The following is an 18,797-nucleotide window of genomic DNA, read 5'->3' as shown; positions in this document are numbered from 1 at the left end:
ACGCATTTCATAAGGAAGCAACGTGGTCCAGAAGCTACAAATGCAAGCATGTCGTTGACGGTTTCCTCTCTGACATGGAAATGCACCAGGCGTCAAACATCAAAGTCAATGAGCCTCCGCAGAAGTCCCCTACATCAAAGCAACCAGACCTCCGAACTCCGCAAAGGCTCGACGAGTCTGAACATCCCGTCGGATACAATACCACGTTAGCCTAGAACACAATGGCCAGTACACAGGCTTTATGCAGTTTGAAACAATCACACTTCTCCTCTCCTCGAGCACTTCGCGGACGGTGCCTTTTGTCTACGAAGACCGCGCCTACGTCCAGGCTGAGCATCGTCATGCATCACTAGTCCCTGGCAAGCCTAAGTTTATCTCACAATTATCCAATTCCTTTTCGCTTGGTTCGTTGGGTGTGACCAAGATCATTGGGTCTGCGTCAATACGTAAAGACCACTAGCAGATGAGTTTTCTCCTCTGACTACCACCCAAATAACTCTACCACCAATCTTGCCCTACTTCCCTTTCCCTTCCTCACAATCTCATTGAATACGCATCTCACCTGGTCGATCAGGCTCTCGGGCCCAGAAACTAGTACGCAGACCTCGCCCCGGCCTCCCACGAGGTCGCTTTCGAGCACCTCCCTGACGACCATCCTCCTGCCGACGAACGGCTCGTTCTCCATGCCAGAGAGCACGTCCACGCTTTCTACGTCTTCGACGAGTGCCCGGCTTCGACATCCCCAATACAATTTAACGCGACCCGGGTGGCTGCGTACGTGCGGTAGGACGGCGGTGATGCTGACACCACCGGCCAGTGCAACGAGCTGTGCAGTGATTCGGAGAGCGGTGAATGTGATGGATAGTCCGCCTCAAGGAGAACGGGAATCAAGTTATGATGAAGGAGCGAGGTGATACCGGACTGTATGCGGATATGAAAGTTGATTCCCGGCTGCGGAGGCTCTCTCGACGTGTGAGTAACGCTGCTATGACGCCCTTCAGGAAGAGAGGTGACGATTGCGGGGCGTTTCTTCATATCGTCGCTGGTTTCCGCGGCATGTTCCTCTTGCCGGCGCATCGATGGCAAGATAGCTGAGGCAACGGAGAACGGGTGGTTCTCCCATACGCGCCGGGTAGGAAACCATTGAAAACTGCTTCAAACTGCCTCACCCGTTGTTACGCTACGTCCTGCATCCAAGAAGCCAGGACGACCTATCAGACAACCGCAAACAAATTCTCTCGACTCTGGAATTCCTCGACGACCAACTAGCAGAGTCGGCCTAACCGAGTGCATTCGGGCATACTTGCGCTGTTCTCCATCCGCGGCTAGATATCCTGTCCAACCACGCAGTCATCTTAGCCATTTGCTTCTTTTCGATAACAAGCGTTGTGTTGGCCCAAAGGCTCCAATGGCGTTATCCAGAAACGTATCCGGCAAGCCCATCTTTTTCTTCGCGTAGAAGAGCCTTCACATTAGAAGCTTTCCCGCTCCAGTAGGCTCGAAATTGCTTGTCTGTTCGGTTCCCGTGTCGACGAGACCAGTTCGATTTGGGCTCGGATGAAATGCAGCTCGGAAAGCGGCCGTCCGGGACGGCAGATCTTCTCAGTGCTCACAGCATCGTCACCAAGTGATAGGACGGCCAGGTTGCACCTGGAAAAGGTCCGTCCCAAGGTGGTAAGTTGATGTGCTTTCTCCCGGGTATGACCCTGGTCGAAGCAGACAAAGTCGACCCACATCCGCCTGCTCTCTCTCGCTCGGTCCCAAGTGGAAAATACCGAAGTGCTGCCGCACAATCGCGCGTCGAAAATATAACGGATCAGCAGTCGCCAATGTAAATTGAATGGTTTCTGTGGAATCCAGGGTCAGCGTTGGAGGGGGGTTTGTCGAGTTTTGATTCTCGTACGATCCAGCGGGTATTCCTGTAGACCGGGTCATCTGACAACGGGTCATTCTCGCCCGATAACCTTGAACATTTGGTCCTGAAGTCTGTCGACCATTCTTCCCTTGTCTCCGGATCATGAGAAAGTATCGGATCAATACCAGGTTGTATATGGTACGGGGACAACCATGAATGAAGCCGGCAGTCAACACAATACCACACATCTACTGCTGATGCACCAACACCCAGAAAGCAAAACAAGAAACTGTATTCATGACTCTCGTGGTATCCGCTATGCTGTAAGAAGGGACCTAAGACGAAATGCGAGATTTTGCGGACTGGGTATCCTGCTGTGTTCCCCAAACACCGTTGCTATGCTTCAGCCGTAACCGTAAGGTACTCGATAACTTTTGTGGCTTCATCACTCGTTCATATCTCTAGAGTCATCATGCATAAAAGACAGGGTGTAAAAATAAGGTCGAAATAGGGTCACCGTCGCAACGGCGTGCCCACGGGGGTGTTGTAAGCGGAGCGGTCGAAGCTTTTGTGCTTGGAGCGTTTTCGTTTGAGGTCGGACCAGTCGGTCTTCCAGTTCTGGATGCTCTGTGCGAGGTCGGGATCAGCGTTATTTGGGCACTGCACTTCTATGGCCTTGAGGCCAAGACGGAGGTAGGTGAGTTCGGAGTCATTTTCTTGGAGTTCCTCCTCCCTGCGATGAGTCAGTGTCAAGGGGCTCGGGTAGGGCTGCCTTGTGAGCGAGTTGAGAAGACGTACAAATCTCGCACTCGTCCTTGGAGGAAAATGATTCGTTGTGCTGCGCGTTCGGCGCGAGTCACGAGAAGCTGGTGTATGTGCTGCAAACTCATCAGTCCATGCCTCTCGAGCAAGCCACTCTTATGTCTCACTTCTGATTCCTCCTGCCGGGCCTTGAGATTCGTGACGAGGGTTTCGAGTTCCGAATTGAGCTTTGCTGCCTCAGATGCGATGCGGAAAGAATCGACGGCAGGCTTTTTCTCGACGGTGGGTTCGGGAGAGGGCGTATCGCGTCGAAACGAGCTCCGGAACGACGGTGAGATTTCTGAAAGGCCAGATCGAAACCATGAAGGCGAAGGTGAGGTCCACAAGGATTCATGTTCCACATTCTGAGCGTCCATAGGCCACGCTTTTGGCTTGCCTTGGGGGGTAGCTTGAGGCGGCTCTCCTGCTAGAACCGACTCTATCTCATCAAGCTTGCCGTGCATGGCGCTAACATTGGAGTCAGGGACATCTTCGCCCGCAAGTAACTTGTGAGTCAAGTCGTTTAGTCGTTGGATAAGGCCAAGGGTGTCTCGGGTGTTCTCATTCGTGTTGTCGTTCGAATGAGCCGATGCGGTAAGGTCATCCTCGGTCCAGGAACGAGCCAGGGGGCTCTTAGCCACGGGCGTTGAGAACTGCTGACCAGGCGTAGAAAAATGTTGGCGGGGAGGCGGTGACAGAGGTGAGAAACCCCGACAGCTCATGGACGAAGGTAGTCGGGGCGTTGAAATTCGCGGTGAAGAGGCGCACTGCGGCACGGAAATCGGCTTATTAGAATGACTCCTCGTGCGACGCAAGCCTTTGCACGGGCTGTCGTCGTCTTCATGGTCGTTCAGGTCGAGAAAACGTAGGCCCAGCCCCGAATCCGACCTGGCGTCCGACATTGCTGGTCATCGAAAGAGGTATGAAGGTAATATTTGGGGCGGCGGCCGGCCAACCAGAAGGGAAAAAAACCGGGTCTTTGGCGTCTCGCGTTCCTTTTTTTCGACCTTAAGTGATGGGAGGATAGGGAGACGCGACGCAAAGGCGAGCGAGCTGCCGGCTTAGAATCGGTACGAGACGAAAGTGATCGGTACAAAGTACACGACAGCGCAGGAAGCTAGTGGGAGGTGGTATTCCCGAGGACGATCCGATTGAATGATTGCCAGGAATTTTTCTGGGCTTCAGCTGCAGGAATCTCGGCGCTGTATGGTCGAAAGAAGTCCAACCAATTGGCGATGCGTCGAGTCTTGTCTTTTGGCGCGTTCTTGACGCGCGGTGACGGGTAAAGGAGGAGGCTGGTGAAGGGTGAGTGAAGACGGATGGGTGGGGCGCGCATGAAGAAATGTGGCGCCTTACATGTGACCACAGGGGTCAAGCTAGAACTCGCGAAGCAAGCTGTGGCTGGTCTGGTTGCGAGCGAGCGGGCGGGCTCACATACGGATACAAGAAAGGGACTGCAGTAAGTGTCGTGAGGTGGAGCCGGAGCCGGGACAAGTATGGGGCGGGGGGAGGGGCGGCCTGAGCGGCTGCACTACTACGGATATAGTGTGGTGTAGGTATTGCAATGTGGGGGAGGAAGGCGGCACGGGTCACGGCGCTGCTGGCTCTGACTCTCGGCAACCAGGAAGGAAACAATGCTGAAGGAGAGAGCCCCTCTCCGCCGCGGTTGGCCGTCGTCGCATGCCGCTGTAGGGAAGTAAGGTACGGTGAAGAAGAAAAAATGTTAGTGAGCGAGGTATACATCGACAGCGAAGTCCCGTTCCTTTCCGCCGTCCGTCCCACCATCACATGCCCGCATGTCATCGTGTCCACGTCTATCCGTATAGTATTGGCCGCTGTAGCATTGACCGAAGCCATTGTTCGATTCCCTTGTTAGCGTTCGCCTCCTGTTCTATTCTTTTCTCTCATGTGAGGTTTCACAAGCTTATGGTTGGAGAGGCCCCTTCTCACCATCTCCGTGGTTGAAACACCTGGCAGTTGTTATTCGATTGCACCATACACAAATTGGCTGGTTGCCAAGCATCTCCTGGTGGTTTCACCCGTTCACCCTGTCTGTAAAACAAAAATAGCACACGTCAGAATGAATCCGACCCACAGGATTCTCAGATCATCAAGTACGATGTATGCATCTGGCATGATTGTAGAGACTCGCACCTTGGGATAAATATTTGCGGGCTGTGCTCCACGGCCAGTGCCGGCGGGAAACTTTCGGGGAGCGCACCTCTATAGCCGGCTAGTAGCGCCTCAGATGGGGTACTTGTCGCGCTATCATCGAACGATATGCCCTATGATGCCGAGTTGAGTAAGGTAACAGTGTGCCATTGCCGGTTGTGGCCCGCCCAGAGCACCAGGAACTCTCCCCACTGAGGAGCCTGGCCCGGCCTTGTTCCTGTCGTCCCCGGCAAACCCAAGCTCTTGTCTTCTCCATCATTGCCAGAAATATACCTACTCGAAACATTATCCTCCAAGACTGCACGCGACCTTCATCCTGCCTCCCATTGACCATGCAGCACCAGATCTAGCTTTCGTGCTTAATCCTCACCTCTCACTTTCATCACGCCTCTCTCCCTTTGCTGCTCCGCCCGCTCATGTCCAGTTCCATGTTGCCCTGCGTCATACAGCCTCGGTAAAGGCTGTTCCCAACTCGGTCACGCGGGGTTATTTGTTCGATTCGCATACCTCACCAAATAGTCGAAACTTGATCCCCAGTCACCCATCATGTCGTGGAAGAAAACAGACAGGTTGATGGACACCATCAGGCATTACGCCAGTTTCCCAGCAACTGGCGTGAGCTTGAGGCAAATGGTGCAGTTTGGAGAGAAGCCTTCTGTCGGTTCGTCTTCCCTCCCTAGCTCCCCACGTCCGGCCGGCGACCCGTCTTTGCAGCTTCCTTGCCCTCTCTTCTGTCCCGCGCTCTTGTCTGCTTGGCCTTTGGCCTTGTGAGGCGCCAATCGGCGCAGTCCCTATCGAGTTTCCCGGTCTCGATGCTGACTCCAACTCCGTGCTCCCAGGAACTCTCTTCCGTGCCTCGCAGTTCCTCGCGGAGGAACTACCAATTCGCCTGGCCCATCGTGTACAAGAACTCGATGAGCTCCCCGATGGCCTCAACGATATGCCCTCTGTGAAGCGCGTGCAGGATTGGTACGCACAGTCATTCGAGGTACGTCACGGCATTGCCATCGCATATCGCACAACGGACAACGGACATGACTCACTGACGTTTTCCCTTCCGCGCAGGAACTCACACAGCTCCCGCGACCTGATCTAGACAAGACTACCAGAGAAAGATTGATGAAGCCGGCCAAGTCATATGGCAAAGGCTCTATGCTCTCCGAGGCGACGCGAAACCCGAGTATCGAAGACGGCCAATATGCATCCCTCCCCCAGTCCAACGGAAATGGTTGGAGCAAACAGAAGAACGTTGCTGCACGGAGGTACTTCGCCATGGTAGATGACACGGGCGATTGGCCGGCCGAGCTCCGACTGTACAATGAACGTTTCGCAAAGGCGCTGCACGGCATCAAGAGGCGCCACGACGGAGTCGTCACCACCATGGCGCAGGGTATCTTGGAGTACAAGCGCAAGAGGCAGCGCATGCAGATCGACCATAATATCCAGTCGTTCCTCGACCGATTTTACATGTCGCGAATAGGAATCCGCATGCTTATCGGTCAACACATTGCACTGACCGATCAAAGCCACCACCGCGATCCGTCCTACGTCGGCATCATCTGTACCAAGACCAACGTCCAGGACCTCGCTCAGGAGGCCATTGAGAACGCACGCTTTGTATGCGAGGACCACTACGGGCTTTTTGAGGCGCCCAAGATCCAGCTCGTTTGCAACCCCAACATCAACTTCATGTACGTTCCCGGGCATCTGTCGCACATGCTGTTCGAGACTCTCAAGAACTCTCTTCGCGCCGTTGTCGAAACACACGGTCAGGACAAGCAGGAGTTCCCAGTGACCAAGGTCATTGTCGCTGAAGGCAAGGAGGACATCACCATCAAGATCTCGGATGAAGGCGGCGGCATCCCCAGAAGCTCAATTCCCCTTGTTTGGACATATATGTACACCACCGTAGACCGGACACCGAACCTGGATCCGGACTTTGATAAGAGCGATTTCAAGGCACCCATGGCCGGTTTCGGGTATGGGCTGCCCATCTCTCGGCTGTACGCGCGATACTTTGGCGGCGACCTGAAGCTCATCAGTATGGAGGGGTGAGTTCCGCGCGCCGCGCCACCTTGGATCATTGTATCAGGTGCACACACAGAAACGCTGACTTTGTCACCAGATACGGAACGGATGTCTACCTTCATCTCAACCGTCTATCCAGCTCGTCGGAACCCCTCCAATAGGGACCAGCAGTCATGAGGGACAAGAATGCTCGAGGATTGACGCTAGGGTTGAGGTATACACTGCATAAGAGGCTCAAGGACCGCGAGATCACGGAACGCCGGCAGGTGGGAGACGCCCAGGACATGATGAACCGGGGTAACGACCCCAATCCAGGATATTACAAGCGTGACAGCGACCTGTAAAATGGGCATGTCTTGGAGAGAAGAAACTGTTGATCGCGCTGTGAAATGCCTGACAGACTACGGTGGCTGTGTGGTCCCCCCCCAAGCTGAACCCGTTCCTGGAACCATTCTGGCCCAGTCTTCTGTTTCTGGACCTCTTGTAGTCCAAGGAAGGAGGAGAAAGGGAGGGGCCATATGCGGCCGAGGTCGGTCAGAACACAGCCGAAACCATCGTAAACCAGCATCATGCTGGCACTTTTTTCTATAATCTTTTTATAACATCTAGTCGTGCTCATGGGCATACCGGCGGCCGTCGCTGTGACGGGGGATGACACGCACGAAGCACACATACACGTCGTTTTTGGGTAAGGTTTGGGGGCCAAGTTCAAAAAAAGAATCGCTCCGGCTGGGTAGGGTCTCGGGATTATACACACTATTACGGGACAAGCCGCATCAATATCGAGAGACCGGATAGGGTGGGCGTCTTTTGGGTATATTATGCCGCATGTTTCTCTCGTTAACTTATCGGAATACATCACTGCTTGCGAACCTGGTTATGCCGCTTTCGTGATCTGATTGATGCATTCTAACTGTTCATAAGGTCGCTCTACCTCATAGAGCAAAGCTGATTCCCTCCCCGGCCTCGATCTTCCCAGTACCCCAGGACTCTGTGTGCTTTATGAAAAGAAAAAACATGGACGTGCCGTCCGAATATGACGTCCTTGTTATCGCGGAAGTCTTTTTTGATACAAAGGAAAGTAATGAAGAGCGATCAAGAGACATGATAAGAGAAAAGATCGCGGCTTGCCGCCCAGGCTTGTGGGTCTCCGTTGATGGTAAGGGTTTTCTCGGCTTGAGGTGCTAATGCTTCCAACAATGCCGTCACAGAGCCTTGGCGGCCCAAGTGCTATACTACCCGTCGTCGTCGCTGTCGTCTTCACCATTGCCGTAAGGAAAATTCACCTGTCGCTGCGGTATGTTGCGCTGCAGCTCGCGATGCTCCTTCTCGGTAAGATGCTTTCTGTCGGAGGATCGTCCCTACCTTTGGGTTAGCAACCTGCGTTTCTTCCGAGATCGATGGTTGCCGACTTACCTTGGTATCCCAAGTTCCACCTGTAGCAGGCTTACTGGTGTTGGTACTATTCTGAGGACGGATATTTGTGACGCTCTGAGGGCGACTGTTCAAGGCGGTTTCGCGGCGGCTGTTGCTCAAACTCTGGCCGCGACTGCTCGAAGCTGGAGTCATGCCGCTCATCACCGAGGATCGACCAGACTGAACAGTGGGAGTCTTGGACATCTGGTACTGACGGCCATTGGAATCCCAGGCGTTGTAAGTCACTCGACCACTTGTCTGAGGCTGAGGCTGAGGCTGAGGCTGGGCAATCTTTGCCTGGCTGAGCCACAAACTGGCTTCTCCCAGGTCCTCCGGCGTGGGTTGAGAGGCAGATTCAGAGATGATTGATCCACTCGCGCGTTGAGTGGATGTTACACTTTCCGTATCCAAGTGAGGCGGGGCGATGCTCTGCCTAGCATGAGTGATGTTGAGACCTGCGAACTTGAGGGACGGGGCTCCCGCCTCATCGTCCTCTAACTTCGTGAGTCCGTCCGTGCCGGTTATTGGTGCAAGGGGCTGTATTAATGTCAGCAGGTCTGGGCTGGCTCAAAAGCTCATTTTTCTTACTCGATGATCATACAGATCGAAGATATCAGAGGGCTCGGTAGGAAGGCGAGTCTCAAAATCATCGTTCTCCTCTAGCGGGTCGAGATCGGTGTTCGGGCCACCCCAAGGGGCATAACCCGGCTCCTGAGTATTGACCCAGTGCTGGCAGGCCTTGCAGATCTGGTTCCAGTGTGCGTGAGAAATCTACTCAAATCACGGGGTCGAATTGTACACCTACGTTGACGCCATTGGACCTGTTGTTCTTGGAAAACTGGTCGAGAGCCCGAATTCGGTTGCATGGGCCCTCGCATTGTAGCTCCTTTACAGGTTCGCCTGAGTGAGTGCGGCAAACCATGCCCGTATTGGCAGCATCGATGCGGACCCGGCGATTCAGCTTACTTTGGACAAGCTTCTGCTGCTTCGCTGAGAAGCTGGACCAGGGCTTCCACTCGCCACCGGTCCTGCAACGGAACCTGCTGGTCAGTTCTGGAGTCTTCGGTTCGCAGGCCCTTGAATACTTACTTATCAGGCAGGTTCTGGCCGTTAAAGGTCATGGTCGATATTATCGTGGGTTGCGTAGATGATATGGGTTGGTGTGTAGGGAAACTTCTCAGGTTGGTGTAAGAGGAAATCTATAATAATGGTGAAAATGGGATAGAAAGCGGTGAGTAGGAAGAAGCGTCGGAAGGAAAGGGGTGAGTAGGAAGGAGCGACCGGATCCACGTCTCACCTGCCTCACACATGCACAATAAAAAGAGTAGTGCATAGAAAAAGGTTTCGAAAAGTCCCGTTGTCTCTGTTGCAGCCAATTTTCCTCGTTGGATATTTACCGAAATACACAGGTAAAATACACGAGGACTCAGAAACAACTACTCTAGAACAGTAGGTCGTAGTAGTAACTAGCTAGGTAGGTATATAGAAAAGCTAGACACTGCCTATAATAACAGGTACCCGCATCCACGATAATAGGGCAACAACTGAGCGATGGGTCACATACTATGGGAGTTGGGCGAAAGGTCGCAGTGTGATATATTACTCCTCCTAGCTCCATGTTTTTCTCCGGATCTGCCAAAGTGTCGCGTGACCAATAACTTGACAGGGCAAATCCTGATGATAGATTACATCTCCATACCATCTTATGCCCCCTTCAATATACTCTTGCCGTATTTGAAAATTTCGGTAACGTAGCTTCAAATCAGCAAGTTGACATGACTTGACCACACGAGGACCGGAATTTTAGACGCCACGTCCACGCCATTTGACCGAGGCACCGTCTCTGCCAATGCGATACATAAACGCACAGGCATGTGCCTTCCCACCATTCCGAAGCACAAATGTGTGCAACGTGGGCATCTTCTGTACAAGTACACTGGACCGGCACAGCAAGGCCTCGATCTGCTTGCTGTTCTCCTGGTCGTTCTGTAGAAGCTGTGATGTAAGCGCTGAAGATTGCAGTTGCGACCAGGTCCACCTCGAATGACAGTATCGAAAGACTTCCTCTGCGTCGATCATGAAGGAGATGGCAAAGTGCTGCAGATTGAGACTTTATATGCAGGAACTTCACCAAGCCCTTGGGAAGGATGAACTATGCTGTACCGGTATCCAGGAGAAAGCCGCTTTGGAAATAGCTCGCAAAATTTGTAGGCGTCTTCGAATACTGTTAATCTCTTGAGAGTATCGGGAAGATCATTCAGGAACATTAGTCCAAGATCTATTCTTAAAGTCAGCGCTGAAGAACGGTCAGACGAATCAACCATGACAAAAGGATAAGGTTTATATTTCCTGCCACAGTACTCACCATGATATACAATTCTCTCCACCCAGCTCTATATGGCGCCCACGGCTCATTGGAGATATGCTCTAGGCCTCCAAGTTTGCCAATGAATGCACCAAGCAGCTCTGGACAAATGCGACGCCGAAGTTCTCGACATTAATGAGGGAAGTGACTGCTTCAACTCGGGGTAATGTTCCGCGTGACACTGGGTAGATATGCCCGAAGAGCCGTAGTCTAGCCCACCATGGAGGATTGTTAACGCATTTGCCATGCATCCAGGCATGCTGCAAGTCGTGATGCGGATTCATAGCCCTCCACGCATCTGGTGTTGCGTTCCTATCATGCTCAACATCGTCGGTGGAGAAGAAGTTCTTGAACTAGTATTCTCAGTGGCTCGGAGAGTATGCGTTGATCAGCAGCGTCAAGCGAGCCGCTAGTTTCCAAGGACTGAGAATCTAAAAGTCTCCATATCCCATCACTGATGATCAAGTCGGTCTTTTCTGGCGTTGATCTTTGTTCTGAACAACACTTATACGGGCAGCGTGGTAACTCGATGTTGAGACAGATGTGGTGGATAACATCTCTCTTTCGTGGCGAAACAAGTGAGTCGAAGTCGTCGAGACAAGACACTCCCAGCTTTAGCTTGTGGAGATTAACCTTCTCTAGCGCGTGCTGCCATTCTCTGCATACATATGCAAGCGAAGCCCAGCCAGGGTATTCCCGGTGTGCGATCATCGATAAGATCACGAGGCGAATCTCTGATGGGAAAGATCTCCATTTCAAGGTTTGTATTTTAGCTTTTGTTTGGCTGCGGGTTCTCATTCTGCAGCTTGTAAAGAGAAACACCGGGAAAAGTCTAGAGCTATCTTCACAATCGTGTGCTATTGCCAAAACTTCGTACGGTACAGTTTCCGCGGACCACGTAGTCGAACGTGTACCTGCAATGCGCGATTGAAAAGCTTATTTCTAAAGCCAAGGCCTGTGGCATTCGAAACTACAAGCCAAACTCAGCGCTGCGGTGCCCCGAGGAAGAAACACACATTTGGCGAACATCTGCCTGACCCTGGGAGTTCACAACGCTGGTTACCTATACAAGGTCATTAGTGTCTACCAATGCTTTCGACCAGGCCACAGCGCCTGGTGGATACCCGGACACCCGGACACGCGGAAACCCGGACGTAGTCGGGCGCTATCCGGGGCCAAATGTGCCGACTTTGCGAAGCACCGGTGCCCAGTCGCATTGGTGTGCATACTTTGGCCCGAATAAGTCGTGCTTATGCATACCGCATGTATTACGCGAGGGAAAGTGGCGGCATGATGGTTGTCCAGTCGACGCCCAGTTGGATGCTCTGTTCTGCATCCGGAGTGCCCACCGCGCTCCTCGGCTCTGTGTCCAACAAGGGTAGGCCCGCCGCCCTGAAGAAAAATTCCATAGCTTCCAGAAGCGGCATGGAAACATTAACGCCCCAGCCAGCAAGGGAAGGGGGAGGGGGGGCTAATGTACTCAGTAGGCTTTGAGCAGGGAGGGCAACGGGGGGCTGCAGCAGCCCGCAGCCCGCAGCTCGTGTCTTCGACGACGACTTCAGGCCGAGGCGAGACTTTTCACGAGACCACCAATCTCCACGCGTGACCAATGAAATTCGCGAAACGGCAATTTGGGGGATCGGGCGAACCACTGCTCAGTCCATCGACATCGTTGCCCCGGCGGAGACTGAGTCGTGCTTCGGACGTCCTGGACAGGAAAAGAGAACCGTCTGCCCGGCCGATCGGCAGGTTCCAGCTTCGTGGGACAGCGATTAACCGGAGAGCCAGACGGGCAGCCGGGCCCCCATGTCGCATACCAGCCTCTCCTACAGGATCCGAATGTCTGGGCTAGGGGTGGTTCAGAAATACCAGAAGCACGAAGGAGCGTTCTCGTTCCTTGGGGCCTCGAAAAGGGAAAGAGGAGGAGACAGGACACCTCTGCCGACTCCGCGGCATACGGAAACGAGGTGCCGCCTGCAGAGGCCGTGTCAGAACTCTAGCCCACACACGCGCAGCGGCAGCGGCACGACATCGTGATCTCCGCCCCGAGTCAAGCCCTGGATCCGCAAAGACATAAGCTCTTGGCTGGGAGTTTCACCGCACACAGGGCCACCATCTGATCAGTTGAGCACCCCCCCCCCCCTCCAAAAACAACACACTCTTTCCCGAGATTGCGTAATGTCTTACCTTCTTTTCCCGTGTTCAAGCTAGAGGCTTTCGACGCGCAGGCTCTCCTGCGTATGCGTTGCTTCCAATAGATGATCCCCCCTCATTGAACCCTTAGTCGTAGTAGGTCCATTTCTATATTGCTGTCATAAAACTCGGTACGCATAGTGCGGGTGAATAAATTCACGCAATGATGAGGACAAGGCTACGAATAGAACCGACATGGATCACCGCCAATCTCCATCCTGGAACACACAGACGTGCAGGCGAGGGTATTTTCTCGAAAAAACCCGCCTGCTGCGGGCCTCGAATGCAAGTCCGAGATTGTGCCGCTCCCACGAGACGATTCACACGTCCCCTATGCGTGGGAAGGAAATAGGGGTTGTCAACTAGAAACGAGACGATAATCCACGACCACGAGGGGGGCCTGACAGCCCAGCCCAGTACCCGTGTGAGAACTGAGAAGAGGGGGAAGAGAACCACACCCTTGTCACGGCGAAGTTCAAGATTAGCAACCCCCAATCATCGAGAACGAGAGACAAGCCTAGCTTCATCTTGAACCCCCAGCGGTATGAAGGCCCGCGGTCGAGAGAGTAGGGCGGAAGGGGGGCCTCACAACAACCGCTCATCATCTCTGGTTTAATGCTCAATGCTCGACATAGCATACGGCCATGCAACGTTGTTCTAGTAGGGCTCCTGGCCAGCCCGGCCGACAATGGCCCCTCGATCCTCCTGTCCCTACGGTTCCCGACCGGGACCGACCGGAATAGTCCCTGAACCCGTTTTGCGGTGAGACCGGAACCCCGGGCCCCAAGCTTCACAGGTTCATGCTGCTGAGCCGGCTTGGCCGCGACTTCGCATGGGCAACTTACCAGCATAGTCGTCGCCCGTTTGGCGGTGTTCCACGGGAAAAGCACAAGCTCGACGGCGAGAAATATGCCATAGGCGGGGGTTGGTGTGTGCGCCAAGGGACCGGTATACGGCGCGGCTAGGCTCTTGGCTTGGTTTATGCCACCATGGATCCGACCTCGAGGGGAAAACAAAAAAAGCATGAAGCCATCCATGTGCAAACCCACTAACATGATCCCGGCGACACGACAAAGTTGCCGGGCATGGCATGTTAGAGACACGCAACCCCCCCCCCCCCAGTGTTCAAAGGAGGAGGAGGAGAAGAAGAAGAAGAAGAAGAAGACTGCCGTTACATTCGATACCTGACGGTTTATTGGTCTTGGCTGTCCAAGTAAAGAGGGATCGCCCGCCCCGAATAGCGAGCGTGGAGCAGAGGGGGGCGCGATGGTGGAGTGATGAAGCGACGATGTTGCCGTGACGGGGGGAACTATCCGGACGCCCACCAGTTGTTCCCTCTCACGAGATTGTTCCTCGTCTGGGTTTCCTCTCATCTGACGAGGCAGTCCATTAAGAGTGGGTGGCTGGGAGGGGGGTGGAAGGAAGATTGAATCCTCAAAACGAGAATCCTGACCCAGAAACCAGCAGACTCCACTAGCTGTCATTCCAAATGGGCCCGCCGCGTCGAACCGCGGATGTGCCGGTTGGTGTCGCCCACTGCGGAACCATGATGTTTGGCCAAACTAGGCCGGGCCCCCGGTCCCCTCTCGTATGTCTGTGTGAAGGTACAAAGTACATCGTATGTACTCTTTCACGGGGAGAGTTTTTCGCTCCAAGGGCCCCTGGAACCGACCAGGTGGTAGTAATTGGGATACCTAGGTATGAGTCGCGGCTGGCTGGCGGGTGGGGGCCATGCGAGGGCTTGTCCGGCTTGTGACCAAACCAGGGGTGGGAATGCGAGGAGCGTCGCTCCGATCTCTCTTGATACAGACATTCACTATTGAAGACGGTGGATCGTTTCACGGATGTACCAACCGTCTGGCGCCTCGTTGTGCATGGGGACCGTTGACGCCGACTTGGGAGGCCTGGACCTAGAGTAGAGCATGCTAGTTGTCGGAAAGCACAAAACGAGACTAGGGTCAGTCGTCGGCGGCGTTGGTGGAGGGAGTCGAGTGCACCAGCCAAGTTGTGTAGCTCTCGCCAACGGCATATGAACTTAAACGGTTTATCCACAATTGTGCAGACCCGTTTCACATATCCCGAACTAGTCGATGCTTTTATCGATTTTGTTCCAACGTCAATCAGCAGATCTAACGGCACAATAAAAAGACCAGTTCTTGTTAACCAATCTACGGGCTATGTGCAGGGTGTTCGAAACGAAACCGATGGACGAATTGCCACACACCTCTAAACAACTAGGTACCAAGTGTAAGTACCCAACTCCCGAACTGAGGAATGGGGGAAAAGAGCCTCAGAGATGAATGCAAAACGTGATTTAAATGCCAGTTCTCCGCAACGCCTCCCCTAAATTTAGTTTTCTGTATGCCACTCGTTTTTTTTTCCTCCTTTGAACGGACACGCAAGCATCGTTTGTCTTGTCTAGTTCTCGGGGTCAGCTGCCACGTTATGGATGCTGTAGGTCATGTGTCAGTCAAGGTGTTTTGCTCAGTATCTTGGAGAGGAGAGCCTACCCGATATCCGCACCGGTTCCCGGCGGGGACAGTATTTCAGCTCGAGACCGTGCCACCAAGCCGTTCGTCTTGACGGTCTTGGCAGCCGGGCCAGAGTCCGCAGAACCCTGAGCCGTAGGGCCGCTGCTGGCAACAACTGCCTTGCGCTTCTTGCTGCCATTGCGGGCCTCGTAGAGGCGCTCGAAGTAGCCTTCAGGGATAGAGGTGACGTAGCAGCCGGTGAAAACGCCAACCTCGAAAGTCTGGGTCTTGGGGTCGCGAGGAGAGAGCTCGGCACATGAGGCCGCAAGGTCTTCAAGAGTCTGATAAATGACCTCGTCGGCGCCGATATGCTGGGCGATCTCGGAGTTGGAGCGGCCGTGGGCAATGAGTTCGGTGGGAGTCGCAAGATCAATACCGTAAACGTGGGGATTCAAAACAGCCGGACTGCAACTACTGAAGATGACCTTCTTGGCGCCAGCCTCCCGTGCCATGTTGACAATCTCGCGGCTGGTTGTACCCTGCTCAGCTGTCAGCAACCTTGTCCACAGTTTTGGGCTCCCGTAAACATACGCGAACAATGCTGTCGTCGACCAAAAGCACCGTTTTCCCCTTGAATTCGGTGTCAATTGTGCTAAGCTTGCGACGGACACCCTGCTTGCGAGAGCTCTGGGTAGGCATGATGAATGTGCTTGAATAGGTACGGTGTCAGTAATGATGTTTCCGGAAGCAATCCGAACAGGGCAATATCGACTGACCGGAAGACATAACGGTTCTTGACAAAGCCCATGGAGTACGGCTTCTTGAGCCGCTCTGCCAGGGCTGCGGCAGCCGTGTTCGAAGTCTCTGGGATAGGAATGACAACGTCGATGTCCTTGACAGCCTCCTCGCCCAGCGTTGCAATGATGTTGTCGGCCAACTTGACACCCTGCAGGTTACGAGACTCATGGACGCTAATGCCGTCGATGGTCGTATCCGGGCGCGCAAAGTACACTAGCATTGCGCTTGTCAATATTGGGAGCAACAGAGACTGGACGATCTGTAAACTCACCGTATTCAAAGATATCAGGGCTGTAGGACTCCATCTCCTGAATCTGTTTGAAGACTGGGGGCGAACCGCGCTTGAACAAGACGGCCTGTCCAGGGAGAACGTCTGTAATGTTTGAGAAACCCAGCTGCTTCAGCGCCACAGACTCGGATGCAAGCATGTAGTCCATAGCACCCTCAAGAGTGTGAGAGGGTCGGGAGCCCCAGACCAGAGGTCGGATTCCATTGGGGTCGCGGAATCCACAAACGCCGTACCCAGCAAGCATGATGACCGAGGCCCAGGCTCCCCTGCAGCGCTTGTAGGTTCGCTCCAAGGCGCTGAATAGGTCGTTCTCATTGACACGTGCCTTTCCTGTCTCGTTGAGCTCGTTTGCAAACACGGAGAGCATCAACTCGGAGTCACTGCCGGTGTTAACGTGGCGATGCGCCTCGTGGTCCAGGAATTCACGGAGCTCTTCGGCGTTGATGAGATTGCCGTTGTGGGATAAGCACACGCCGTACGGGCTGTTGACGTAGAATGGCTGGGCTGGTTTTCATTAGTTCATCCTCAATCAATGTGAATTAGCCTTGAAGCTCACCTTCAGCACGCCTGAAGGGAATAGTCAGTATGCATTCGTTATAAGCCCAACAGCATGCAGAGAGACACTTACCCACTACTTCCCCAGGTTGGATAACGCAAGTGACCAATGCCCATCCATCCAGGGAGGTCGATAACTCTCCTTCCGTCATTGAAGACCTTGGACGCCATGCCGGCGTCTTTGCAGGAATAGATGCGTCCATGCTTCCTACTACGATTAGCACTTGAACTCTCGCCTCAAAGATGGTCCGAAATTACGATGATGTTGCTATACCACAAGCATCCTGACCTCTGTGACAGGTTAGAACATACTCCTCGTCGAAGGATCTATTATACGTTCCTGTGCTGAAGGAGGTACATGGCCTCGTGCAACTCCTGCGCGGCATCGCAAGAGTCATCCTCGCGGTCCCAGTCACCCAGACATATACCAATGATTCCGCACATATTGCTGCGACTCTTTTGGGGGCTGGTGTACAAAAAGGTTGGTGTGTGGTGTGGATGGAGGCTGGCAGAGCAGGATCTCGATGCGCCTCTCGGAGCTGGTTCGTGACGATACTGTTATCGATAGTAAGGGATGCGCTCTTCCTGTATTGAACTAGGCAATTGTTGCGCAAGTTGTCGTCGTCGGTGTTGGTGTCAACGTTCGAGATGGCTTCTGTCGTGGCGGGGTATCCGATGGCGGGGTATTTTCTTAGCTGGATGGCTGGATGGGCAGGGTCCACGTCGGAGTTTTTCGCGCGCTTTGGGGCAAGGAGAAAAGCCGTGAAACAGGAGCGATACCTCGAGGACTTGACAATCCGTTTTTCGACTCGACGGAGGCGAGATGGAGGAAGTTTGGCTTCTTTCTGGACGAGGGGGCGATACAGTCCGGAGAGGAACGGCGAAAAAAGAGCGCGACGTCGTTGGCAAGAGAAAAAAAAATTCCTCCACGACGACCAACTTCGGGAAGGAAGGACAAATTAGTGGGGCCGGTTATCGGCGCTCCCAACAGGGCAGCACGGATAAGGCTCCGTAGCAGCTACCGGTGCTGTTTGGGGCCTCGCTTCTAGGTTTTCCAACCTTATCCTTTGTTGGTTTTGTGTGAACCGTTAGTTTTACTTCAGCCAGCTTGCACCTGTAGGATATTTTCCCCAAACATCTTTTGCTTGCTACCTTTGGGTACTCAACCGACGCATTCCGGGGACATGGTCAATGATGCATTGTCAAAAGGGCAGGTCTGGTGACGGCAGCCACGTGGTGCGGGCGAACTAAACCTGCAGATATAAGCAGACAAACAACCTTGAAAGGGGCTCTTGGGGCTTTAACCCATTGGGGCGCATGCGGTGTGCAAGTTGGAGATGCTACCTAGGCCACGCGCATGAAGTACCTAGTTCAAGTGGCTGAAAGAGCACCTGAAGACCAGGTGGTGGTTGCTGCTGCTGGCTCCTCGTGACCTGCATTCGACACATCCACTGATAGCAACTTACAGGATCTAATTCCACTTTCTTGCTATTGCATCTTTCTCTGCCCAGGCGCCTCGACTGGTGGGTTGGGTCACAGAATGTTGCAGTCTCTTGCCAAAATATGATTTTGAGGCTGCCGAGGGTTTCACGTTTCTTCCGTGTAGAAGAACGGGAGGGAGGCTTTGGTGTTTGTTTACAGGGATATGCAGGCTAGCGGCCTTGAGAAGCCTGCGGCCCTCACGAAAATATATAATCGTTTTGAGAAACAGCTATGAAGAATTAAGGGTTGTAGGAGCATGCCGGAAACAGAAAAGACGCATAGCCGTACTAGCCTTGACGATTGGGAGCCAGTCAAATGACGAGAAACATTAAGCTCACCTGGCCGGAAATGCAGGCTCGGACTCTTTACTAG

At 53.5% G+C, this 18,797-nt stretch overlaps 4 protein-coding genes across 4 annotated transcripts; 1 reads left to right on the top strand and 3 right to left on the bottom strand.

Annotated features, from left to right (window-relative positions):
* Window positions 1–2,368: 2,368 nt before the first annotated feature.
* On the bottom strand, window positions 2,369–3,558 carry GLRG_05238 (uncharacterized protein; the record flags this gene model as incomplete). Its single annotated transcript, XM_008095923.1, has 3 exons — window positions 2,369–2,588; window positions 2,654–2,733; window positions 2,785–3,558. The coding sequence occupies 3 exons, from the start codon at window positions 3,556–3,558 to the stop codon at window positions 2,369–2,371; spliced, it is 1,074 nt and encodes a 357-aa protein (XP_008094114.1).
* A 1,816-nt stretch (window positions 3,559–5,374) lies between these two features.
* Window positions 5,375–7,017, top strand: GLRG_05237 (uncharacterized protein; the record flags this gene model as incomplete). The annotated part of the gene is made up of 4 exons (XM_008095922.1): window positions 5,375–5,489; window positions 5,668–5,816; window positions 5,894–6,879; window positions 6,954–7,017. The coding sequence occupies 4 exons, from the start codon at window positions 5,375–5,377 to the stop codon at window positions 7,015–7,017; spliced, it is 1,314 nt and encodes a 437-aa protein (XP_008094113.1).
* Window positions 7,018–8,091: 1,074 nt separating this feature from the next.
* Window positions 8,092–9,393, bottom strand: GLRG_05236 (uncharacterized protein; the record flags this gene model as incomplete). Its single annotated transcript, XM_008095921.1, has 5 exons — window positions 8,092–8,217; window positions 8,273–8,809; window positions 8,861–9,019; window positions 9,078–9,300; window positions 9,362–9,393. 5 exons carry the CDS (start codon window positions 9,391–9,393, stop codon window positions 8,092–8,094), a joined length of 1,077 nt encoding a protein of 358 aa, XP_008094112.1.
* Window positions 9,394–15,336: 5,943 nt separating this feature from the next.
* GLRG_05235 (amidophosphoribosyltransferase) lies at window positions 15,337–17,387 on the bottom strand (the record flags this gene model as incomplete). The annotated part of the gene is made up of 8 exons (XM_008095920.1): window positions 15,337–15,840; window positions 15,893–16,010; window positions 16,078–16,312; window positions 16,371–16,892; window positions 16,945–16,955; window positions 17,017–17,151; window positions 17,202–17,234; window positions 17,302–17,387. The coding sequence occupies 8 exons, from the start codon at window positions 17,385–17,387 to the stop codon at window positions 15,337–15,339; spliced, it is 1,644 nt and encodes a 547-aa protein (XP_008094111.1).
* Between the last annotated feature and the right edge of the window lie 1,410 nt (window positions 17,388–18,797).

The sequence above is a fragment of the Colletotrichum graminicola genome (assembly GCF_000149035.1).
Source record: "Colletotrichum graminicola M1.001 genomic scaffold supercont1.17, whole genome shotgun sequence".
Taxonomy (NCBI): Eukaryota; Fungi; Ascomycota; class Sordariomycetes; order Glomerellales; family Glomerellaceae; genus Colletotrichum; species Colletotrichum graminicola.
The sequence above is the reverse complement of the archived record's forward strand: the minus strand, read 5'-3'. Positions and strand labels throughout refer to the sequence as shown.